The following is a 26,265-nucleotide window of genomic DNA, read 5'->3' as shown; positions in this document are numbered from 1 at the left end:
CCCAATGCTATGCCGCGCTCAAGGCCAAATAAGTTTGTCGCGATGCCATATTGCCTCACGATTTCACTGAAACTAAAAAGGATGTGGCAAAGAGATGGCCTCGACCTCATCTTTCCAGATCCTCTCAAGCTTTCTCGGTTGTGCGCCCTTGCAAGCGGTCATAAGAAGAACAGGACTTGTGAAAAGAAGCATACGAAACCCCTCACGTTCTGTGGCACCGAAGTGGTATATAAGATAGCTCTCGTCTGTAGGATTGTTTACATTGGGCAGACAGGGCGCTGTCTAAATGACAGGCTGAGAGAACATTCTTCATCTTTAAAGGCCCTGAGCAACTCCGCGCACCTTCCTTCGCACTGCAGGGATGGTGGCTGTAAACCCATTTTCGACAAAACCGAAATTATAAGCAGATCTAATGGCAGACTCGAAAGAGAAATTCTCGAGGCTAGTCAGATTCGCGCTCATGCTACCCTCTGTATTAGGGCCCCGTCAGTGCATCTGATGTATAAGGAATTTACGTTCCTCGCGCTTGGCAGAAGTTTATACGCCCCCTCATCCGTGCCCCTCCCCCAGAAGTTTATTTTGGAATGACTTCTGTCAGGCCACTTGCACGGGCCATTGTTGCTATCACCTACACTATGCTGTCATAATTGATGTAGTGATGCATGCCTCGTTGTTAGACGAATTTTATATAAAAAAATCAAAACATTTTTTTCAACAATTCTCGATGGCAGCGCATGCGCAATTACGTTCCTGGTGGTTTGTCTCTGGAGACATGCTTAGTTGCAAGTGAGCGTCTCTCCTGTCGACGTCTCCTTTCTTGCGCAACGCTTCTGCGCTCCCCTTTTCAAAAACCTTTCTCCTTTTATTCCCTTTATCCCTTTCCCCAGCACAGGGTAGCCAGCCGGTACTAACACTGGCTAACCTCCCTGCCTTTCCTCTCCTTTGTCTCCTCTCCTTTGCAAAAACCGCTCAGACCAATGCTTTACACAGCTCCGCTATGAATGCACTCAGTATGTGCCGCTATTTAATGAGCCGCTTACAAACGTGGGTAGCTGAGCTTGTGCCACTGAATGTGCAGCAAGGAAAACAGCAATCCTTAGCGTTAGCAGGCACCGGCACGCCGTGATCCTCCTGTCGGAGCCAACGCACAGACTTCTGAGCCGCGTTACTAGATGGCGCAGCATATGCATAAAGAATCGCAGAAAGGATCCCAGTTGCCACATGACGCGTTTCTGCGTGTTCGCAAGGACCGACACGCCATGCGTTACGGAGGCGACACGCAGGTTTCGCGACAGTGGCGCCCGATGGCGTCGGGTGTTAAGGAAGGGCGCAAGAGTAGTCCCAAACTGCAGTATACGCCTCCGAACACGTTTGACTGTGGCAATACGCTGTGTCGCCATATTGATTTATTGCCAACGCGTTACCGTAGACAGTCGTCGTGAGATGAGTTCCGCCTCCATTTACCGAGATTGAGGCAGTCTGCTCGAATTCAAAATATGCATGCGAAAACTTGCAGCCCTTGGTTCATTGCGAAATAGGGATACTTTCACGGTAGCTTGTAGCGAAGCCCTAGGTCATTTTATTGGCTGCATTGAAGATTTGGGAGGAGAGCTTGAAGGGGTATTGAAATATTTTACGCCTTTCTGGAGGAGAATACATTTATTCGACGGGTCGTAACGAAGTGACATCCTCCAGCGTTCTACTGTACAAGCGCTGAAATGGCATGTAGAAGAAGAGAACCACACTGGATGGAGGGCCTGAAAAGCAGAGTAAATTGAGGAACATACTGATTCGAATCGCGAGCCGAGACAAGCGCTTGACGTGTGGCTCTAGAATACGAGAGTTTGGTCGATTAGTAGCCCGCTTTTGCTGAGCGACCGATTCCCTAGTATGTGCTAAAAACAGCCGTAGCCTGCATTTGGCATGTACTTAGCGAGACAAAATCACGCCGCGCCTTATTTTGCGTTTAACTAACATCATGGACTGGAGATTCCACAAGTACAAGTCGGAGCGCATGTATTTTTAGGTACCATGCGTCGTCATCATTACTAAAGTATGCCAGGTTGGATACCAGGCGGCATCCAGACAGACAAAGAACCATGCGGCGATTTTATTGTCTACGGCGACTGATAGTAGTAACTGGTGTCTTCTTTGAGTGTGCGATAATTTAATGCGTTTCTTTCAGCTTTACCTAAAGGTCATTCTTAGAGACTACGCAGTGTCTAGGTAATAATTAGGGCGGAATTTTGTGGCATTGTACTGCAGCAAAAGCGACTAACTCCTCAAAACTTACCTGTAGTTAGGTATGTTCTGAGGCGTACCTTATGCTGCTGTATTCATAGCCTCGGATATTTTGTTATCCAAGCTGATGATTTATGAACGGGTAACTACGACCACAACACAGAGAAATGAAGCTATGGAGAGTTCGTCTAAACGCGTACTGTTTCCGCTCATGAATGTGTGGCTGGTAGCAAGTCCTTTGAGGGATGGCGTCGGCACCCTTGATAATTTGCTTATTCGCAGAATTAGAAAGTGTCACAAGAGATTTTGTCATCAGCCAAACTGGCATGCCGGGAAAATGGGGAGGAGCAAGATAACGGGACTCGCTATTCCTGAAATCGGGCGGCTGTTCAGAAGACGTTGGTTTGTATTGGACAAACTTTAATAAAGGTCCTGCAGGACTCACGTCAGCGCGCAGTGACTGTCTGCTCAGAAGACGTTACGTGCGCGCTCGTACTGAAGAGAGAAAATAGGACGATGTCAGCGTTGAGTGACAGCACATTGAAATACGAAGAATCTGTGATGCGTGTGGACTCAGTAGAAATAACGTGGCGTTTCTGTCAACAGGGATTTAAGTTGGAGTGCAGCGTAATACGTCTCACCAAATATGATGTAGATGCGCTTGTATTGTTTCCATTATACGTACGAAAGAACGGTTCATGTCCGATAATTGGGATTACCATGTAAAGCGCAAGAGTACAGCCTGTTAAAGAAGGAGCATAGAGTCTTCGGGCATCCTTCCTTCCTCTTTCTGCGAATTGAAGAGCCGGAGCACAGTTACTATGTCACAACGAAAGCTAGGGGACGCGTTGACCCGGATGAGTTACGGTCGAAGGCAGCGCGTAGATAGCGTCAACGTGTCACTTTTTACCGTCACTAGAAATTGGGTAGGAGTGCACGAACTATCGTGTGAATGCGATGACAGCCCAATTTTCTGCAGCCCACTTCGGTCCCTCATGATCTATGTGCTGTTGATACAGCTCGCAGAATACTTGTACGCACTTGCAGCTGCGTGCTAATTTTATCATTCTAGAATATGATCAAGAGTGGCCGAATACGCCAATTTCAAGACAAGTGTGGACTTTTTGACGTGGTTTTATCAGTGCGAAAACTCTTTAACTGTGTTCATACAACTCACGTGCCCCCATCCAAATTGGGTATCGATATAAGTAGGCGCATAACATCGATGAGGGCTTGGTTCTCACAGTCGAAATGTTCAAAAGCGTTATTGTTGATTGTCAAAAGACGGCGCGAGAGAGGTGTTTGAGGCTTCATTCATAAACTAATGTCGACAAGAAATGGACAAGAACCTGTCTGTGATAGCAGGTGCTCCCAATCGAGCTTATTTTGTATGAAAATCAAACAACAAAAGAGAACGGCGTTAGACAGTTGCAATACCAGGAATTAAGAAATGAGAACCTTATTAACGCATACTAACGCATAGTAATACATGTGAAGCGAGGCTTTATAGATTTAGTTTGATGATTTAACCCTGATGGTGATGCCTACAATTTTGTCTACTTTCATACCATGTAAAGTGTAGTCTCTTTCAGGGTTTCATGTTTATGCTACTGCAAACATCACAACGTTTTTGTCATGTAATTTTTTTGTTTGTTCACGGCCTCTTGCACAAACAATGCCGAAATACAAATTCTATATGAGGCCGCTGCACAGTGGGAAACGTTTAAGCAGTTATGTCACAAGGATGAAGGCAATGTATCATGCTTGTAGAGGGAAGAATCTGTTGAAAGCTGTATGCGCAGAAAATTACGACGCGTATCAAACGAAATTTAAGGATTCTGTACCCTTGCTGTAACAGTGATAAGCCATCCTGGGGTATTGGTTTACCCCAGCGTCAAATAGGGAATGCCTAAGTAAAAATTAAGTAAACCAAAGAATCCTTTAAATATGATTCACTCTAAAAATGCCGATTCGGTGTGTTTTAGAGATCACTGCGAGCCGATATTGTATATTGCGGCTTTATGTAAACCTTTATTTTTATTTGTCCCGCCATGCGAAAATGCTTCGTCAGAGTACAAGGGTCATACTGCCCATTCGCTAGTGCTTTCATCTGGCACACATATAACTTGTGTATGCGCAAACATATCCGCCGAGATAGTGACCACCTCACCATACCCAGCAGCCAGGTAGCAACACACAACCTGGGGTAGTAGGCAAGAAAGCGTTGATCTAGCACTTTTTTAGAATGTTTCCGTGAAACCACGCGGTATTGAAGAATCCTTAACAATTTTCAGTACTCCTCTATCACACAAATTTTTCTGCATCCCTGAACCATGGCAGTGCAGACTTAAATCACAGGTGGGCGTAGTTTTTGTAATAACCACAATCACTAATTACCGAACATTTGTGGACACGCGATAGAGCAAACGGCTATTTATTTTCAAGTGTAATGAGCCGATATTACGACGTTGCCAGATATAGCCTGATGTACAAATGCTGCATCTGTCGGCGACCGTTCTCTAGCGGCAAGGCCTAAAATGCACTATCCTTTCAACAGGATATCATCAACAGTACTTTGTGGTCAGAGTCTGCTTTCAAACAATATCGAGTTTGCTGAACAATCGCTGTTATTGTAGTGAATATTCTTACTGCGGTATTCATTTCTAATGGTTTGCTGTAAATGCAAAACTGAGCACTAAGACAAGAGATGAAGGAAGACCTGCACTACGCAAGCTTTGTGCAAGGATGTTCGCCTGCAGGTTATTTTTGTATTGCCATAACCACTCAGTTCCACTTGAATTTTCTTATTATATTTTGATTGATAAGTTGTTCATTTCTAGCTTTGTTGTTTGAAATATTACATATTGCGGGAGCAAGAAACATTGAATTCAATATTACGTGCACTTGTAATAAGGAGGATCAGAATACGAATTTTTCAAGTAGAGTTTTCAGATAAGGTCATTTGCCACTAATGTTGTAAGCTTTCGAGCCAAAGAAGGCAGCTAGAAACAAAGTACAATATTTACACTCGTCATGCTGAGAGGCTTTTTGTGTGCGTGACTGCATAACAGATTTGGCTTCTGTCACAATTATTTTGGCGAAATTTAATGCCCTGCTGCTTTGACTTCTATGGAGAGATTTGCTTATCGAGAGGAGCCTGCACACAGCTTACGGGGGCTTGCCGGAGGGTAGCGATGCCTGCTAGGACAATTTAGTTGGCCTGTTGAGATTGTAGAAGGTGCACATGCGGGAATATAGTCGATATCTGACCGAAAAATGTTGGTGTGTTGCTTACAGGCTTCGCCTTTGTTGGGTCTGCCTGCTTAGCCTCACGACAGCAGCTTGGTGAAGACACTGCGTACAGTTACCGAGGAATTCGAATAATGGCGCACGAGATTGCGCACACGTAAGCTGCTTGCCTTACTCTACCACGATAATTGCATATTTCGCTCCTACAAGTGAGCAGTGCTTAAGCATTATGATTGGAAACGTGTGAAAAAAAATGCGGATATCCCGTACTCCGGGAATTGGTGTAAGCGAAACTTCCTGTAGTGCTTGCGTTAACTGACGATAATTGGCGGTTATCTTGATGGTTAATGCCCAAGTTATTGAGCACATTGAACAATACAAGAGTGGTGAGGTGATGGTGTCCTTAAGGGCACCACATGTGTTTTTCTACGTCGCACAAAGAACAGGCAGCCACACATGTTTCCTAGATGCGTTGTTGTAGGCCGTTGTTCACTGCCTGCGAGACCATTAGTGCTGTCATTGCCTCGCACAGCGCATCTCATTGTGACAGAATTGCTAAACTTTAAATAAGTCATGGTTCCTTGCGTGCGAAAACCAAAATCAGGCACGCCGTGGTGGGCGACAGCCTCATAATTTTGCCCTCCCTATAGGAGTTCATCAACGTGCACCAAACTCTAAGTAAACGAGCGTTTTTGCATTTATTTCCCGTCGAATTGTGGCCGCCGCAGTTGGGATCAAAATCGTGTTCTCTAGCAATGCCACAACCATTAAGCTACCGCATCGGGCACACAAGTGTTGATATGCTGGGAGGCCGCTTGCGTAGCATAGCCTTGACGCTGGGGTGCTTTAACGCGGCTTTAGGTCTGCGCACCCTGTGTTAATTCTATGGCGGGGCACATTTGAACAACCTTTATTTTATAGAAATAGCAGAAACGTATCGTACCGTACCATTAAAATGCATCTAATTAGTCCTCGACTGATGCCGCAACTAATAGTAGCTTTTCTTTTTAAAAATAAAGCTCGAACGACGCATGCTATACACAGGTCACATTATCACTCGCCCTCACCGAGTAGGTTAGTTGCCACGAGCGAACAGTCGTGATGTTGCTGTTAGCTTGTTTCATGACTTCGTCGGTGAGGGAACCGGTAGGAAATTCGATTGTACCCATTCCCTGCCTCCTCTTTTCACTCCCTCTCCGGGCTGTTGAGCGTGAACAAAAAGAGAAGCATTGCCGCTATTGCAATGTTACCCGCCGTGGTTGCTCAGTGGCTATGGTGTTGGGCTGCTGAGTACGAGGTCGCGGGATCGAATCCCGGCCACGGCGGCCGCATTTCGATGGGGGCGAAATGCGAAAACACCCGTGTGCTTAGATTTAGGTGCACGTTAAAGAACCCCAGGTGGTCAAAATTTCCGGAGTCCTCCACTACGGCGTGCCTCATAATCAGAAAGTGGTTTTGGCACGTAAAACCCCAAATATTATTATTATTGCAATGTTTTTGCTGGGAGAGAGCATTGTGGCAAACACCCAAGGAGTTCCAGAGGGCAATGTCGCCACGATCCCCCTGAAGATGAGGCATGCTGTCGGACGTCGCTAGCTCTGCTCCCGCACTCCTGCCGTGTGGTCCCGACGTGATCCTGGAGCTGTCTGCAAGACGATGACTGCAGTACCAGCAACAGCAACAGCAGTGAAAACGTAGAAGGAAGAGGCAAAGAAAGCTTCGCTTAAAAATAACGGCCAGTAGAGAGAAGATTGTAAACGATCACACGCACACAGCACGAGCGCTAACGACTGTATTTCATGACTCTTGCCTGTTTGCTTTGTTACGGGCTTGGTGCATGCATGAAACCTTGCCGATTCGCATAGCTTTGCTCATTACCAAGGTTTGCCGCCAGTATTGAACTTCAAGATATCGTTCATTTCGAAAAAGCTTATTTCGATTGTTGCCTTGGCTAATATGTATTTTCTCCCAAAATTGGCCCAATTGTTCTACCATGTGAAGTTCATTTATGCGGATGGTGTTTTAGAGCGCAGTTCTTAGGCGCCATTTCCTGCGTGGAGCGTCAGCGTCGGCGGCGGTGGCGTAACCGCGCGAACGAGCACAGCAAAAGATAAAAGCGAACGCCGAGCGCCGCGGCGGATACAAGACGCGACGATGAAACCAGAGAGGAGGCTGCAGCGGAACCACGAGACGGAAGGGCAGGAGGGTACGGGGAAAGCGTAAGCAAAGCGTAGTGCGGCGACGATGGCTACGAGATTGGGTCAGAGTAGCGCGCGGCGGCTGCTGTGAAACGCGCCCGTGTGTCACCCACGCGCTGGCTCTCGCGATCTCCACATTAGCGAAACAGTTGCACCGCACTTCGCTCCGTTTGCTACATGTGGCACCAGGCAGATTGTCTGTGCCAGCCAATATATCGCGAAGCGATACACGTACAGAGCAGCGCTCAAATTTCGCATTAGGGAGTATCGTAATCGTCGGTGACTTCTTGGAGTTGTGAAACCAGCTACGCTCATGATATGCAGTGTCATGTCATCAGGACTTCATCACACTTCCCCAGAAGGCCCAACGAAGTATTATTTACCAAAAGCTAAGGAAAAAGCTCAGTGTCCTTGCATTCTGGGAAGAAAGATGACCAGCGAAGCTGTGTATGTGGGCCCATTAAGAGCCAACTGCACCTCCGCCGCGGGTCGACCCGACATTTCACTATCATCGGTATAGCCCACGTATGGGGAGTGCTTAACACCTGCTTCACCTCTATCATGGGTCGGCCCGGTGTAGCGCTATACGCGGGATCGGTCCACATGTGGGGAGTGCCTAAGACCTACTTCACCTCCGCCGCGGGTCAGCCCGGCATTGCACTATCTTCGAGATGTTTTTCTACACGCGGACACGATAGTGGGGAAAGAAGCCCTTAACAGCTTCGCTGTAAAAAAAGACAATCTATACCAGCTGATCAGGCGCTGTACTGTGACTTGTATTTATAGAAAAGATGGTGCTTCAAATATGTGGACACGGACTCAGTGGACACGGCAACCCTGTCGTGACGATGACACCTAATGTGCCGCTCTTCGTGCAGATTGCCGCTGGATGCCTCGTTCTCGCTTCGGCCTCGGGAACAACGATTTCGACAAGTGACGGATGCTGCTGGCGTGGCGCTGAATTGGGAACTCCGGTGACGGTTCGTTTCGACAACGCTTTTGGTACCTTTTCTACGCCCTCAACAATCTCAGCTGCTGCGCATGCACATGATGCCCACGGAGGACCGCGCAAAGCTACGATGACGTCACTCACTGATAAGTGGATCGCCTCAGGGCCACCAGCGCCTGCATTCTTCAGTGGACACGGCTACCCTGTCGTGACGATGACACCTAATGTGCCGCTCTTCGTGCAGATTGCCGCTGGATGCCTCGTTCTCGCTTCGGCCTCGGGAACAACGATTTCGACAAGTGACGGATGCTGCTGGCGTGGCGCTGAATTGGGAACTCCGGTGACGGTTCGTTTTGACAACGCTTTCGGTACCTTTTCTACGCCGCCAACAATCTCAGCTGCTGCGCATGCACATGATGCCCACGGAGGACCGCGCAAAGCTACGATGACGTCACTCACTGATAAGTGGATCGCCTCGCCGTTGGGTTTAAAAGGGCCACCAGCGCCTGCATTCTTCAGTGGACACGGCAACCCTGTCGTGACGATGACACCTAATGTGCCGCTCTTCGTGCAGGTTGGTGGTCGAAAAACAGGCTTTTCTAGCAATTCCTTATGCCTTATTGTGTTGCCGTGTCCACAAATAGTGCTGGATTGTTTGAAGGATGTGTTTTCAATGGCAAGCCTGTTACTTATGCTTTCCGGAGATGTAGAAGAAAACCCTGGGCCTCCGATGGAGGATATGGTTAAAGAAATGCTTCAGAACCAAAAAGAAATTTTGTCAAAAATTAACGAAATTCAACAAGAACAAGTATCATCGGAATTAAACATAACGCAATTTCAAAGTAAACTTGTCGATATCGAAAAGAAGTTACAGAGCATGGATCAAATTGAGAACAGGCTTACCAAAGTGGAAAGTTACGTTGAGACACTAGATGTGCACGTGGCTGCCTTGAGAAGACAAACTGAGGACTTGGATAACCGCTCTAGGCGAAATAATCTTGTTATAAGAGGAGTAGAGGAGGAAGACTCCGAAACAGATGAAATTTTGATGAGAAAGGTGAACGAGGAAATCATTGGATGTATACTAAAACAAAAACTAAACTCGATCGAACGAATACATAGGTTAGGAAAGAAAATCCCTAGTCAAATTCGTCCGATTATTCTTAGAGTTACGGACTTCAGGGATAAAGTTAGAATTCTGAGCAACCGCAGGAAACTCCGAGGTACACAATTTAGCATTAATGAAGACTTTTCCAAGCGAGTCTTTGAAATCCGCAAGAAACTTTGGAAATCATCGGAAGAAGAAAGAATTAAGGGTGCCAAGGTTAAATTATTTTTTGACAAGCTCCGAGTTGATAAAACTATGTACACTTGGAATGATGTAACAAACGAGCGGAGCAAGTGGCACGCCTCTCCCGATAAAACTACGGCATGAACTCGTAACCCGGAATCCTCTGCTTTTAAAATCATAAATTTAAATGCCAGAAGCCTGGTGAATAAGACCGACGCTTTGGAATGTGCTGTTTTGGAACATGACCCAGACATCCTGGTCATAACAGAAACATGGTTACACACGGACATATGTGATGCAGAAATAACACCTTTCGGGTATATAGTAATAAGAAAAGATCGAGAGAGAAGGGGTGGTGGTGTTGCCATTATGATTAAAAGCAACATTTAATTCACGATTCTGCCAGTTGAGAGTGATATTGAAACTGTATGGATCAAAACTAACTTAGGCAGTCGTACAGTTTTGATAGGTGGCGTGTACCGTCCCCCCGGTTGCCCCATAGATGCGTTGTTTCAACTCAGGACCTTTATGGATTCGAATCTGCACCAAGGGGATCATATTCTGATCCTAGGTGACTTTAACTTACCAGGGATTGATTGGCTATCCCAATCCCCTGGACAGGTAGAAGTCGCCAGTTGTGAACAACTACTAGAGCGTGAGTTTTGCTACGAGCTAACCCAGGTTGTAACGGATTACACACGAGTATGCGGAACGACGTCCTCAATTCTTGATTTGGTTTTTGTATCGCAAGGCTTGATGTCTTCTCTTGTCTGCTGTGAAGTTGCTGAGGGTCTATCCGACCATAATATGGTTTTATTATCATTAACCGTTACTGCAGACATGCTGAGTACTCATTCGAAGAAGTTCAACCTAGACTTTCAAGCTGCTGATGACGTCGGTGCACTTGACTTCTTAGAACAGTCCCTCGACATTTTTTTAATGCATTATCGTTCCGGAGCCAGTACGGACCTGCTGTGGAAGACTTTTTCAAACATTGTACGACAGTGCATCGAAAGTTTTGTCCCCAAACGCCACAAAATTGTCAGGAAGAAAACTCCTTGGATGACGAGGGAAATTATACATATTAAAAGGAAACTGAAAAGGAAACGAAAAGCCCGTTTGCAAAACTCCACCTGACACTATAAGGAACGCATTCGACAACTAAGTAAACAGTTAAAACAACTTGTTCGGGAGAGCAAGGACAGGTTTTATAGCATCACACTTAAAAAATTTCTTGCACAAGACCCAGGAAAATTTTGGCGCTACAATAATCTTAAGGATAAGTGACCACACGTGGATGCTAGCCAAAATAACGATAAACAGGTTGACAGCTTTAGTGATATTTTCTCGTCTGTTTTTACACGAGATAACTGTATGGTGCCGCACTTTGTAGACACCTCAGATAGGCTCCCAATAGAGGATATAGTAATTAGTGAAGAAGGAATTCTTAACTTGCTCCTCAACATTAATATAAAGAAATCGCCTGGACCAGATGAAATACCCAACGAATTTTTATACAGGTATGCAGCATGGGTTTCAAAATATCTTGCCATTATATTTCGCTCATCTATTACTACCGGCTGTTTCCCCAGTCCTTGGAAGCGTGCCAAAATTGTGCCCATACACAAAGGCGGCGCAACAGCAGACGTCAACAACTACCGCCCAATTTCCCATACCAGCGCATGTTAAAAATTACTGGAGCACATTGTATCAAAACACTTAATTAAATATCTGGATTACCATAACGTATTATACAGCCGTCAACATGGTTTCAGAAGAAAACTCTCCACGACAACTCAACTTATAGAAATTGTGCATGACCTCTCCCAAACCATTAATTCACGTGGCCAAACCGACATAGTGTACCTAGACTTTGCAAAGGCGTTTGATAAAGTTTCTCATCCTAAGTTATTACATAAAATAGACGTCATATTTAAGAATCCCGCAATCACGAAATGGTTCGTGTCTTACCTTCTTTGCAGAGAACAGTATGTTCAAATTGGAAACTGCCGGTCTGTACCCTCACTTGTAGAGTCTGGGGTACCTCAGGGCACGGTACTAGGACCACTCTTATTTCTCGTATTTATTAATGATATGCCTAATGAGATCACTGTACCGTTGCGCTTGTTTGCGGACGACTGCGTCATTTACAACAAAATTCAATCGAGACAAGACCAAGAAGAACTTAACTCAAATCTTCAAAAAAATTAAAAAATGGTGCGACGATTGGCAAATGGTCATAAACCCTCAAAAATCAGTGTCTATGTCTATTTCACGTAAGAAGTGTACCCTTAGTTACTCGTACTAGATTGATGACAACAAACTCGAGAACGTTGAAAAACACAAATATTTGGGTTTAACGTTTACATCAGATTTACGCTGGAATACACACACAGAAAATGTGTGCATCAAATCGCTTAGAGCCCTATGGTCGTTGAGGCGCAACCTCAATCGGGCAACCCCTGAAATTAAATGTCTTGCTTACAAAACTCTAGTTAGACCAATTATTGAATATGCCAAAATAGTTTGGGACCCACACACCATAACTAACTGTTCTAAACTTGACCGCATACAGAGGCTAGCCGCCCGGTTTATATTTAATAAATATTGTCGCATCCATTCTCCAACAGAGTTATGTCAATTAGCTGATCTAGCACCACTTGAGCTCAGAACTAAATACGACAGATTAAAATACCTCTTCGAAGTTATTCACAATCAAGTAGACATTAAACCAGATGATTATTTTGAGGTTCCTATGAACGCGTCAACGAGGCACCGTCATAGTATGTACATTTCTCCTCCACTCGCCCGCAATGATTGTTTCAAGTTCAGTTTCTTTCCTAGGGCTATAAGAGACTGGAATTTGTTACCCGACTCTCTTGTAACCTCAATGTCCTCAACTACCTTTTTGGAAAATCTTAAAAGCACCATTTTTTGTAATAACACATAGTGAATTACCCGATATGTATGCATTTACTTTTACATGTGTGACTCCTATTGTGTCTATGACGATGCGGTGCCAAATTCTGAATGGTTCTTTATTACTTTCCCTTGTATGTTGTAGTTCATACTTTTCCATTTTTAGACAAGCTTTGTGAGCCAAAGCTTGTTGCTCGGTCGCATTCTATGTATCTCTTTGTTGTTTTTATTCTCCATTCCTGTCATAGCCCGATGAGGGCTGACAGTATCAATAAATGAATGAATGAATGAAATGAATGTGTAAAGTTATGCCCCACCAGATAGTTTTGCAGCACCAACTTCCGGTAAAGGTTTTATTGTGAACGTAACCTGATCCTAGTAATTCGACCTCTTTAGCGTGTTTGCCATTCAAGAACCAGTTTCTTAATCGTACAGAAAGAACAGGATACCTTGTGCTTGCGAAGCAACAGGTTAAGCTGAATAGATCGTAACCAAACCAATGGGACTATGCAAAGAGTGGGTGTTTTATTCTTTACAATGCTTGTTTGTGCTACTACTTCGAACTGCACAGCGCTTTCTCATGCCTGGAGTATTCTGACACGTGAGCATCAAGCTATCCACAAAGTTCTATGAACAGTTCGAATTGCGGCAGAAGAGCTACGATTAGGATTGCGATTCCCGCCTGCGAGATCGCAATGTGTAACAATGTTTTAAGAAGCTAGGTGAACAATTTTTATCTTCTCATTTGTTTAATACCCCAGTGTTGTTGACGATGCGTGTGTATTGCTCTCTACCTGACCTGAATGGTTGATTTATTATATAATAACAATTTTCCACCTGTTCCCAGTCGAAAGGAAGCTGAAGCACTTTCTACTAACCTAGTTTGGAGATGATTGAAATCTTTAGGCTGCATAAATTTTATATCGCTAGAAAGCTTGTCTGCAGACACACAAGTTATAAATTAAGGAGTGGGGCTGATGCGGGTGATCTCCACAGTTCCTTCGTCTACTCTGCAGTTTCAGTGTATCTTGACCTCGTTGTGGGAGTGTGTGTTGACTGTCATGACACGAGGCTGCTTACTAAAAAAAAAAAGAGAATTACAGGGCTTGATGACATCAGGAAACTTGCTGACATATACGGTAGAGTTCGCGCACGCAAGACAGGGGAAATATATCTTTGGAAGAGAGATGCTTTCGCCCTGTAATGAACAGAAATAAGTCGCTATTTCGCCAAGGCTAATTATTGAGAGCGATAGCAGTTAGAGAACTACACGTCCTACGTAAGAGTTGCTATTATATACAAGCAAACTTTTTCAATGAGGCACGGTTGCCCAAACAACAATACCTTAGTTGAAATATCAGTGACCCATCAGTGAAGACTTGATCATTACTGAAAAGTGGCCACCGGGGAAATTATAATTTTATTGCTGTTTTTGTGTTGACATCACATCTAGTACTCATGGAACATATTATTTATAATTTTTAGATAGACCTTACAGGCCTACGAAGAGGCTAGGGGGAGGAGGGTTGGTACAATTTATAACTAAATGCAATCAGTAAAAAGATATCAATGTGCACAAGGATTCAAAATTTCGCAGGAAACTAAGAAGTTTGCATACTACTGAAACCAGACAGATCTTAAAAAGAGAAAAAGAGAAGTACATATCATCGTAAAAAGATCAATATTTTGCATAACTAAGGCAGCATTGCATAGCAGCAAACAGCAGTAAATAAAAACACTTACTTTGCGTTGGGACGTTGTGCATTTACATTGCTTACTGTAAAAAAAGGATCTGCGGGCAGTGAGGAGAAAGAATTTCCAGGCAGTTCCAGAGACAGATAGTGCGAGTCAGTGGTAAAAAATAAAATGCTTGCGTCACGCCATATACGCGGGCGTAGCTGTAATCTACGCGGTGCGAAGACGTGGGAGGGGGGGGTGTTTTAAGCATCGTAGGAATGATCTGTCAAAGTAAATGAATTTATGGAATAATGACAGCAATGCAATATCACGGCGAGCACTGAACGACTGCAAAGATAGTTCGGTTTTGATCTGCGTTATGCTGGACTGGGTACTGTAATTGTGAGTATTGGAACGACTTGCCCAATTCTGACTTATTTTCAACGCTTAAATTGGGTATGTCTATGATGTGGTGACCACATGAGCAACGTGTACTCAAGCTGGATGTCGCACGAGCGTTAAATAAACAAGTTTGCGCAAGGCAGATGGAACACTGCGCAAGTTCCGGCACAGAAATCCTGATGATTTGGATGCATTGTATCCATATGATCACCAAAGGGTAATAAATTTCTCAAACTTGTATAGTTCGTGACAGGACTTGCTCTAGAATAACGCATTCAAGCCCTATGCTTTGATTATATTTATACCTTCTGCTTGAAGTGTATTGAACTTGTGGATCAGACAAGCTGGAATGTCCCATCACATCTGCCTGCGATATAGAAGTAGCGAAAATAATTAGGTGCATTAAATTTTAAAGGAACGCCGCCGTTTGACTTGCGAAAACCACGTTGTGATTGTGAGGCACGCCGTCATGACAGGCTCCGGAATAATTTTGTCCACCTAGGGTACTTTAACGTGTATTAGATGTACCATACACGAGCGTTTTTCGCATTCCGCCTTGATCGGAATGAGACACCTGCTAAAAAGTGTAAACCCACCACGTTGAGCTGAACAGCATAACGCCACAGCCACAGAGCTACTGGGATGGGCAGAATTAGATGCTATTTTACCTGTTGCCTTGTAATTTATACAATCAAATGCTGGTTCTGCCACAGACCATATATTTACACAACAGAAAAATCATTGTCGCTGCATGTTAGTGAAATTTGGACATCGCATGAACACAGACAAGATACTTCCGGAAGCAGTCACAGATCATTTTACTCTACCATATCACAATCTACCATGTAACAAGAACTTAAACATTGTATTCTGCAATAACAACTCTGTTTGCCCAGACACGTGATATAATCGAATATTATGCTGCACAAGGTAAATTCACTCCAACCAACCGGTATGATTGTTTCAAATGCAGTACTTGAGTCCACTTGTTATACTAATGAAAAAGTACAGCAGCGTAAAGCTAAGCCAATACGGATGAAAGAACTACGGATGAAAGTGAAGGCTATAGGCACTGAGCCGCATGAAAATGCGGGAGTGCCAGAGCGGGGGCGTTAGTGCGGTAGGACAGTTCGTGGTGTAGCCAGCAATTTTCTCTGAGGCGGAAGAAGGGGCTTGTGAGAAAACAAACGCTCCCTGTAACAACTATGTCGCTGTGAAGAACGCTCGCAGAGTGTAGTGACCGCTTCGTGCTGCATATCGCTTGAACGCGTTTCCAAAACTTGACATTTCGTGACCTCCAGCCAGTAAGCGCGCGGGACAACACACGCGAAGTCGCTACTCTTCTGGGCTCACTTTCGCACGCTTCTCTGCTTACCCTCACACCATAGCATACGGCGCGCGGCGCGACAAGGTGTCGTCGCACTTAGATTTTACGCGAAACATCACGGCGACGGCGACGGGAATGACAACCGAAAAAAATGTACCTGAGATGTCCCTATAATTGCCGTTGAAATATTAGGGCAAATATGAATTCAACAAAACTGGCCAGTGTGCTTAACAACGCGAGTTTTAATGTATTTAGGATAACACTGAACGACAAGGAAGTAGTGTATACAACAGTACTTGAAAGTTAAGTTACGAAAATTGGCAAGAACAGTGTGCAGGTAATTTTTTGCACCGAGTGACCTGGAAAATTATTTTGCACGAATTGCAGGCTGGGTTGCTCGCACGACGGAACGGCTGTAGATGGCCACTTGAGAGGATTCAAAGCGGACTCCTCGAGATGTCCATGGAGTGATGGTTACATCATGAGCTATATTGAAGAGGACGTCAGGAGCATGAAATTTTCAACGTGCTGCGACTACGATATTTCCCAGTATTCCTGGTACGTGGCAGCACCGAAAACTTTAAAGTTATTGAACATTTACGCAATTTGATACCATGAGTGTGTGTTTGGAATGTAGCCACAGGCGCCCTAAGGTCATTTCACGCGAATCGAGTATTCTATCAAGGCGGCGGGGAGGTGATTTTGTATGAAAAGCTGTGCTTGCCTTGCAGTCATTCACAGTCTCCCTTGTTAGCTTAATGCAAAGGCAGCCTTCTTCCCGGCTAAACAGGTGCACATATGAAATAGGCTACTATATCTGAAAATTCAGAAAGGAAGATTCCTAACGCTTGCATACTTGAGCAACAGCTATGCTAGTCTTTTGCTTGAACTCGTTGGTCATACTGGTACAAGTATTAGGGCACAAAAAAAAAACAAGAAAAGAGCAACACAAAACAACACAAAGCGCGCCCGTAATACGTGCTGTTGTTTTTATCTAGCCATAATACCTATAGCAGCTACGCATTCCCTACAATCTTCCACACATTATGAATATGAGCTTAAACATAAGTTTTCTTATGCAACGCGACATTTCCTTTTCAGGATGTATGGAGCTGATTGTCTGCGTCGGAACTCAACTAAAAAGATTTCAAAGAGGTGGAGAAAAGTATTTAAATTACCCGGCGAAGTTCTGAGCAGAAATGAACAGTGCAAACTTACGTACCCAGACCTGAAAAGGACATATTATATGGAGGTACGATTTATTTATTTTCACTTCCTAAGGCAATTAATTATGCAAAAAAATTCACCACAGCCTGATTTGTACTGATTTTGTTTCTTTCTCATTGCAGGCTAAGGGCATCAAGGAATGCCGGGTATATTGCTTTGTTCCAGGAGATCAGTTCGGAGGAGCCGATTACTACTGGCCCATGTACCTGATAGACGGCAGTACTTGTAGGAACGAACCGAAACAGGTAGGAAAAGAGACTTGATTACTATTTTCACATTAGCTGCATCATCACGAATTTAAGAAACAAAGAGTTTCGGCTTATTAAGAATGGTGCTACAAAGAGAATAATTATATTAGCTGAGAAGCTTGCCACGTGTAGTGTAATTTAGGCGCATACGGCTTTCAGTTTCTTCCAGATAGGCACCCGCCGTGGTGGCATAGTGGCCTTGGTGTTGCTGCGCTGCTAAGCCCGATGTTGCGGGATCGAATCTCGGCCGCGGCGGCCGCATTTCGATGAGGGGCGAAATGCAAGAGCACCCGTGTACCGTGCAATGGGCGCGCATCAAAGAACCCCAGGTGGTCAGAATTAAGCCGGAGCTTCCCAGTGCTTTATAATCACGCCCTGGTGTTGGCACGTAAAACCCGTGAATTTAATTAAATTTTATCATTAAGGCAGCACACCTATTTGTGAAACGAGGCCCAGCAGAATAATCTGTAAGCTTGCACTGGAAAAATAGAGAAATATATAGATTTAGACAGATACAGACAGATTTCAATATTGGAGCTAAATCTTCGCGTTGTCGCATCATCGAGGCATCATCTATAAAGGACAATACTTAGCAGGTTAGCGATAAAAACAATTAAATGCGCTAAACCGACCAATTGCTCAACTGCTTGGTTTATGAGTATTAGGAACCTTGTTAACAAATGACATAGAAATTAAAAAAAATCTATTATACAAAGCACTATTCTTGGGCTTCCCGCGGTACAGCTTACCTGTACTAGAAAACGCTTGCTCTTCAAATATCCGCAGAGTTCAGAGAGTGCAAGCCTAAGCACTCAGAACTTGTCTTGGTATCCCAAAAACTAAGTCATTGAATGTGACAGTGGCCATTGCCAGACACGCTCCTTTGACAGTCTACGTTGGTCAAGATGTCCTGAGAGCACACATCCGAGACCTGACTCATATTCGCTCACACCATCTTGCTTGCTCGCCAGCGAAGAGGCCACATTAAACATTTGGGAAAAGTGTTGTAAGACATAAGTCCTACTTGGCAGCACAATTTACGGCTGCTACACGATTATCAGACCCATTTTGGTGCCTGCAGCGGCCGCAAGAGAAATTGACAATTCTGCAAATCAAAGAAAGCTGGAACGCCGTCGCACGCTTTGAAGAAAATAACTTTGGAGCCCATTCATAACGGGCACACATTTCTGGGACATGTCTACACAGATGGTTCAATAAAACTGAACAGCTCTGCTGCTGAAGTCTTCATCCCGGAAAAACTTGAAGAAATCGAATTAAAAACTTAATGTGTAACCACATCGATGGGTGAAGGACTTGCGGCACTGCACTTGATTTCATTAATCAGGAACCATCGCAACAACGAACAGTCTTTAGTGACTCCAAGGCAGCCCGTCAGTGCATACAAAGCACAATGCGCCACGGACCTAATGAACAACTGGCGCCAGAACTTCCACAGATATATCATCGCACCCATGACAAGAGACACAACCTAATCTTTCAGTCGCTTCCAGGACATTGCAGCGTGTCAATATATTAAAGTCAAAGTATGCTAGATAACATTAGTAAGTGCCTTACGGAATTCATCGGTGTTAGTAACGCAGACTAGTGTATCCGGTAGGTGATTCCATTCCTGGCATGTTTTTGGATGACACGAGGTACCATAGGTAGACGTTCTGTGGGATAGGATGTTCACTTTATGACGATGGTTGAAGCGCGTAGCCGTAAAATAGACTGGTTCGATATAGCGCGTTTTAAGCGTGGGAATTGAATGGTATATTTTATGGAATAAACGAAGGCGTTGCTCAAATAAACAAGCATTGCTCGCCATTGTAGTAACCATACTGTCTCCTCTCCTCTGCGAACGCCATTCACCAGTTATCGCCTAGAACAGAGCGAGCATCGTTACCAGCATCAATTGGCGCCGAAACAGCCAAACAATGACGCTCGTGTTCTTTGGAACAAACCCTCGTCGCCATTCCGACGCCACCAGTCCCGTTCGCGGCCAGTGCGTCGACCAACGTCCCTATCGCCGCAGGCTCGTTGCCGCCGTCCCCGATGCAGCCCCGACACCCGTCTCCAGAAAACTAAGCGATGCAGCTCCCAGAGGTCGCGTTGCATTGACGACTGGACCGCAAAACCCTCTGATTACTTGGCCGAAAAAACAGAACTTGATGGACGTTTGAGTCGATGATGTGAGTGTCCCAGCACTCATTGACACTGAGGCCCACGTATCCATAATGATTGCCCAATTGCCCCGACGCATGAACCAAGTTCTCACAGCCGCTGCATCTCGCACACCCCGCGTCGCCAATTGAGGAACGCCTACCATGCTTAGTATGCGCACCATTCGCAATGGCAGTGCGGGCCCCGAACGACTGTTTTGTTGGCCGTTTTTGAACAATGCCCTTACGCCGCGCCTTGGCTAAGAATTTTTATCGTCCCATTCAGCCCTTTTTGATTGCGCGTCTAGTGTCATTCAGCTTGAAGTGCCCCACAGCTACTATAGTCTACCAGTCGCACAAGCACGGTTATGCTTTCCCGAAGACATCCGCCTGTCGGCTCAAGCCACTACGTATGTCTCTCTACTGTCGGTCCCATCTGTTCCTGGCGGCGTCTATGTACCGTTTCCCACCGCTGACATACTGCTTGAAAGGAATTTGACTGTTCCCCATACTGTGCTCACTGTAACAGGCAATCAGACTTCGCTGCCTCTTCTTAATTTTAAGTGCTCAACTCAAATTGCTCCGAGATGCATGTTTTTGGGTGATATCTCGCCTGTGAAAGATTGCGAGATATCGGCTCCTAACGCCCAATTTCCGCCGCTCTCTGCAGGAACTTCGGGTTCACCGACTCTCACACACGAACTTAGTGAGATGATTGCACCTGAGCTTCCTTCAGCACAAGCTTTTCACCTCGACCGTCTCTTGGATACTTACGTGCGGCCCCGGTGTTTATCACTGGGTTAATCCAGGCGGTTCATTAAACGATGGCTTGGTAGTCTGCCGGATCCTCGGTACGGCAGACATTGTCAGCTCCTCACTGGAAGCTTAACATTATCACTGAAAAGGAACGTGTACAATCAGTCCATTTTACCAGTCCTGGCATATGGGGCAGAGACTTCGAGACTGACAAAGAAGCTTGGGAACAACTTAAGGACCGCGCAAAGACCGATGGAAAGAAGATTGGTGGGCATAACGTTAAGAGACAAAGAAAACTGTTTGGATCATAGATCAAACGGGTATTGACGATATACTGATTGACATCAAGAGAAAAAATGGAGCTGCGCAGGTCATGTAATGTGCCGGTTGGACAATTAGGCTGACAGAATGGGCACCAAGAGAAGGGAACCGCAATGGAAGATGGCAGAAGACTAGGTGGGGCGATGACATTAGGAGGAAATTCGCGGGCGCTAGGTGGAATCGGTTGGCGCAGGACAGGGGTAATTGGATATTGCAGGGAGAGACCTTCGTCCTGCAGTGAACATAAAACAAGCTTCTGATGATGATGATTCTTTCAAGGTGTAAATTCTTGCAGCAAGAACTAACAATCATTATAGGAGATGAATCATAACTCTAATTAAATTTACGGGTAGGTAGCTACCTTCTTAGGAGTAGAGTGTGAACGAATGGTTTATTCCTGTCCTTCTCAAGGCATGGTAACGAATCGAGCTGAAAATCCTTCAAAGGGAAGTTTTGATCAGAGTACGTTTGGAGAAATTAGTGATTTTCGTTGTATGTCTACCAATAATTTTACCACAACGCTTCAGCATCACAAACAGCCTCAAAATAACAAAATGATTGGTCAGAAAAAACAACGTTCTCGTTATTGTTCTAATTGGAGGTTTTTGAATGAGCACTTCGTCCTAGATGAATTACGGAAAATTGTATGATGGCTTAACGCCATTCCAAGCCAGGTCTCCGAGAAATTGCTTCCGTGCCTCGTTTATGAACTTGCATGATTTTTTTGTTTTTGTTTTTGTCCTCTCTCGACCATGGTTATTGAGCAAACTATCAGTGTCTGCGTGTAATCGCTCGTCTCCGCGTGGTTTCTAAAAACTGCTCCGCAATTAATGTCGAGCATGCAATCTGATAATACGATGTTTGACGAGCACGTACAGAACAAATAGAAGGAGCGATAACATTCGCATAAGTTCCAAATCATGCAGGCGAGTCTTGCGCTTAGCGATAACGTTTAACATTTATTTCATTTCATTTCATTTATTATGACCTTGAAGGCCCGAAGGCATTACATTATCCAGTGAACAGCGGTCACCGGAGAAAGATAAAAAAGTACACGTATCATTATGAATAAATTTGGGATTTTCTTCATATTAGTCCATATTACAAAGGCGATTGCCGTGTGCATACAAATTTTTTGTATAAGTCATCAAAAAAAAAATGCGGAGCTTCATCTCCAGTATGACGTTATGGCGGACTAATAGTTTCATATCTTTAGACGTTTCTTTTAACCGCGTGAAAAATACGAGGACACAAGAAAGAAACACACGCCCCAGAACAAGCACAATGTGTGTTTCTTTCGTGTGTCCTCGTTTGTTTCGCGAGGTTAAAAGAAATACCTAAACAGTCTGTTCGGAAAGACATGCTGAAAACATTTTAGCGGAAACATTGTAGAAGCCTTAGGGGTACTGCGCTTTAGTAAATTTCCTTATCGCTTTCACGCTTCTCTGCAAGATGTGAGTCTTGCGAGTTGATATTTTAAGGTTCATGACTTTAGTTTTCATTATTAACATGAAGTGTGTGTTGTAGCATCGTAAAACATATTGAATTGAGCCCATTGTTCTAACTTTAATCGCACAGACCGACAGTAAATACACTTGTGGCCTGGCGCAATTCTAGAAATTATGAAGTGATATTAAAACGAATATTTTTATTCTTTATGCCGTACATTATTCCAAAACCATATTGTCGAACGCAGAAGTCCTGACCTTCCTTTGAAAATCTGGGACACCAAGAATGTAACTGCTAAACAGCACATAATGTCAGTTTCATTAATAGCTGCTTTCGATCTACAGAACATGTTTGTGTAAATATAAATATAAAATCTATGTTCTCTTTGAAATTACTGGTTTGTCAAATGTAAATGTAGTCCTTTTATACCAATTGTGGTCAGTGCCATCCACGTGTTAGTGATTACAAAAATCGCTAGGCAATTTGAGAGTACCTACCACTTCAATTCAGTCGTCCTCTCAAAGGCAATGATTCACAAAAATAGTTTTTTTTCCGCCGGTAAAAATACAATGTCTAGTCCTCACATATTTATAAAACTTTCCGAGACACTGAGAAGCCAACAAATAGGCGAAGCGTATAAACTTTATTTACTTCTTGGCCGACTTGGTACTAGTTAGTCGGTAGCCCAATAACCAAAGCTTTTGTGGACAGTTTTGATATTACATGGTGTATTGTTTAATAATATAGATGGCGGATTTTTTCAGATATGCATTAATGGGCAATGCATGCAAGACCGGAGGAAGAGGAAGCGGCGCAAGAAGAATCGGAAAGTTAAATCTAGTGATGAGTGCTAAGATTTCCGACGTTCATCTTTACGTGTTCTGCAAAACAAATACATTCAATGGCTACTTCCAGGCGCACTTGTGCATTTATTTACACAGTTTAACACTGGAAGGCCCAAATTCACTTCGAACAGGCAGTACGGCTAGGCTCCAAACAAGGTGTTCGAATTTCATGACCGTTTGGTACCTGTTGCATAATAGAGCCGTCGTGGACTTTTCAACAGACTCACGCCGCTGCTCGCTGATTCCTTGGTGTACATAGGCATATGCACAGAGGCGCACGTACTGGCAATTTTAGACACATGTACGCACAGACAACCACCCCGACACACATATCAGTACCATCAAAACCTTATCAGAATACGATAAACCATTGCCAATATTAAGCACCAAAAACTTTAATATCCTACGGCACCACTAAATCGTACATACCTGCACCTGGGCTTCACTTGTACTCAAGAACACTCAGCCATCATAAAGTTTGTAAGAAACGAGGAGGGGCCTTACGGGAGAATACGTTTACTTCAATTAACATTCGCGCAACAGCTACGAGCATTAAGCATCGTGTGATATTCTAACAGGTTGCTATTGCCACGATTGTTTATGGCGATACTGGGATATTCGTTTACAAGAAAGCCACCGTCACTTACCGTGCGACATATTTGACTTCTGTGTGATTATGACGGCTTGCGACCCGCCGTGGTTGCTCAGTGGCTATGGTGATGGGCTGCTGAGCCCGAGGTCGCGGGATCTAATCCCGGCCACGGCAGCCGCATTTCGAGGGGGGCGAAATGCGAAAACACCCGTGTACATGGATTTAGGTGTATGTTAAACAACCCCACGTGGTCGAAATTTCCGGAGTCCTCCACTACGACGTGCCTCATAATCAGAAAGTGGTTTTGGCACGCAAAACCCCATGATTTTATGACGCCTTGCTACAACATGTGCGGAAAGCGTCCATTCTACGCCGCACACTGGAATACTAATGTGAAACTTGCACGAATTTATAGATAGTTCATCTAAACGCCTGACTGAATGGGTCATTACACAGCAAGAAATAGTTGTAAACGGGGTGGATAGCGGTTGGCTGCGCGTCCTCCCCTCGCGCACAGAGAGAAACCGGCTGTCTCACGTAGCCGACGGAATTCGCCGCCTTCCCGGTTACGAGTAGCGTGCGGATGGCGCGCTGACGAAGGCTACTACACGTGCTACAAGAGCCGGAAAACTTTTTCCCGCATGTAAACCGTCTGTGTAGATTGCCGGCAGCTTTGGGGCAGCGCACAAATGCCGATCATCGCATCCCTCCTTACGTTCCACGAGAAGGCATGCAGGAACATAGCAATACAGTTGTTTGCCGGAAAACGAATTCACTGGATCGCTGAATACAGCTTTGCAAAAAACATGATCACCAAGGAACATTTTCAACACGAGGAGATGCTAACACTTCGTTTTCGCTTGCGTAGAAAGTACTGCTTGCTACCCGCATCTTTTGCTTCTTGGAGAGGCCGACTACGCATACATGTAGGGAGCAACGCCGAACTCCTCAGAGAAACGCAAGCTCTCGAAATTTACCATTACGGTCTCACCACACCACAGCGCCAAACCACCTTGCACCGTGCTTCATGTGTGGCGGCAGCGGCCGGTCCGGACGAACACCAATGTTGACGTCACGAGGCACCCGACCAATCACAGGCGGGAATGAGGCGCGCGAGCTGACTGAGTCTGCTGCTGCACTTTTCGTCAAAATAAAATCTGTTTGCGCTTTCTTTAGCTCAATATCGATACGATATTCGAATTCGGAGGGTTATTAAACCATTACGCACAGCTCTTCATTCATTTTTTTATGAAAAACTCTTCAGCTTCCCTTTAATGGCTCAATGATAAAAGCACGAAAAGCACGTAGTAAAGACATGGTTCCGAGTGGAAGTAAAGACATGGTTCTCGTACATGGTTCCGAGTGGAATTCCCATTTCATTGTAATTCCGCTCCTGCTTGGGCCACGTTGGACTGCAGTATTGTGAAATAAAAACATAAATAATAAATAAATAAAATAAAGCGTGTTTACAATGCGAAACTATTCAACATGACTGGAACTACCTCAAAGGCTGATTTTCTTAACACTTAAGCGTCCCCAAGCAACTTTTTTCAATCAATCGAAGAAGCTTAACGAATTTTTCGCAAGTGCATTTTTAATTCAGCACTTTTTATTCGTCAAAATTTTGCCAAATATTGAATACAGGAATCAATAAAAGACATTCGACAGGTACAAGAAACACGGTGCACATAAAATGTCACAGAGAATTGTCGGCAGTTTGTGTTGTCATTTGCCATGCTTCGTCGTACACTGCACTTTCTCATAGCAAACTCTAATCTGTGCATTTGTACGTGGAGATCGTGACATCCTGTATTAAACCTTAAAGTTTATATAGGTCACCTGCAGCGACGTTTTCGCAACATTTAGAAGCAAATGGTCATGGTAATTCAAAGAAAGGCTGCCTTTTCCACAGCCTTTTGAAGAAGCATTGACCTAAGTGCACCCAAGGAAAGCTCGTCCAATGTTTCGTTAGTCCCGCCTTATTGATGATATTAAGCATTCTCACATAGTGGACAAAGTCCCCATGTAGACCTCAATAGCTGTGTGCATGGTGTTTGTTCCTTCAGTATGTTTTGTTAAACTATTAGAGCAATTCACAGGGTTCTATGCAGTTTGAATTTTCAAGTGTTCTTGCATAAAATTATTTTCAACGTTACCAAAATAGTATTTTTTCCTAATAGTGACAAGTTGAGAACAAATACGAAGCTTTGTTTTACCATTTGGTCTGTGCTATCCTTGTTTCTTTGCTTTAGGAAAGGTATTAGGGGGAAACGTGACGGCTCTACCTAACGACTTTACGAAATGATGTGTCATCCTTGATATAGCCTTACGGACTAATTAAACAATACCAATTACAAATGTGCGCAACGGCTCTTTCAAAAGCGATCGCTGCGTTCTGCTGCATAACTTACG

General features: G+C 44.4%; 1 protein-coding gene across 1 annotated transcript in view; it reads left to right on the top strand.

The window, feature by feature from the left end:
* LOC142564127 (venom metalloproteinase antarease TserMP_A-like) overlaps window positions 1–23,329 on the top strand; it is a 56,487-nt gene extending 33,158 nt beyond the window's left edge. The window contains exons 10-14 of the mRNA XM_075674983.1: window positions 5,539–5,647; window positions 16,641–16,811; window positions 17,355–17,505; window positions 17,603–17,725; window positions 23,181–23,329. Coding sequence (XP_075531098.1) covers window positions 5,539–5,647; window positions 16,641–16,811; window positions 17,355–17,505; window positions 17,603–17,725; window positions 23,181–23,270 — 644 coding nt within the window. The 3' untranslated portion in view covers window positions 23,271–23,329. The remainder of the gene's footprint in view (window positions 1–5,538; window positions 5,648–16,640; window positions 16,812–17,354; window positions 17,506–17,602; window positions 17,726–23,180) is intronic.
* The last annotated feature ends 2,936 nt before the right edge of the window (window positions 23,330–26,265 follow it).

Source organism: Dermacentor variabilis, chromosome 11, assembly GCF_050947875.1.
Source record: "Dermacentor variabilis isolate Ectoservices chromosome 11, ASM5094787v1, whole genome shotgun sequence".
In the NCBI taxonomy this organism is placed as follows: domain Eukaryota; kingdom Metazoa; phylum Arthropoda; class Arachnida; order Ixodida; family Ixodidae; genus Dermacentor; species Dermacentor variabilis.
Note: the sequence above shows the minus strand (reverse complement) of the source record. Positions and strands in the feature narration are given on the sequence as shown.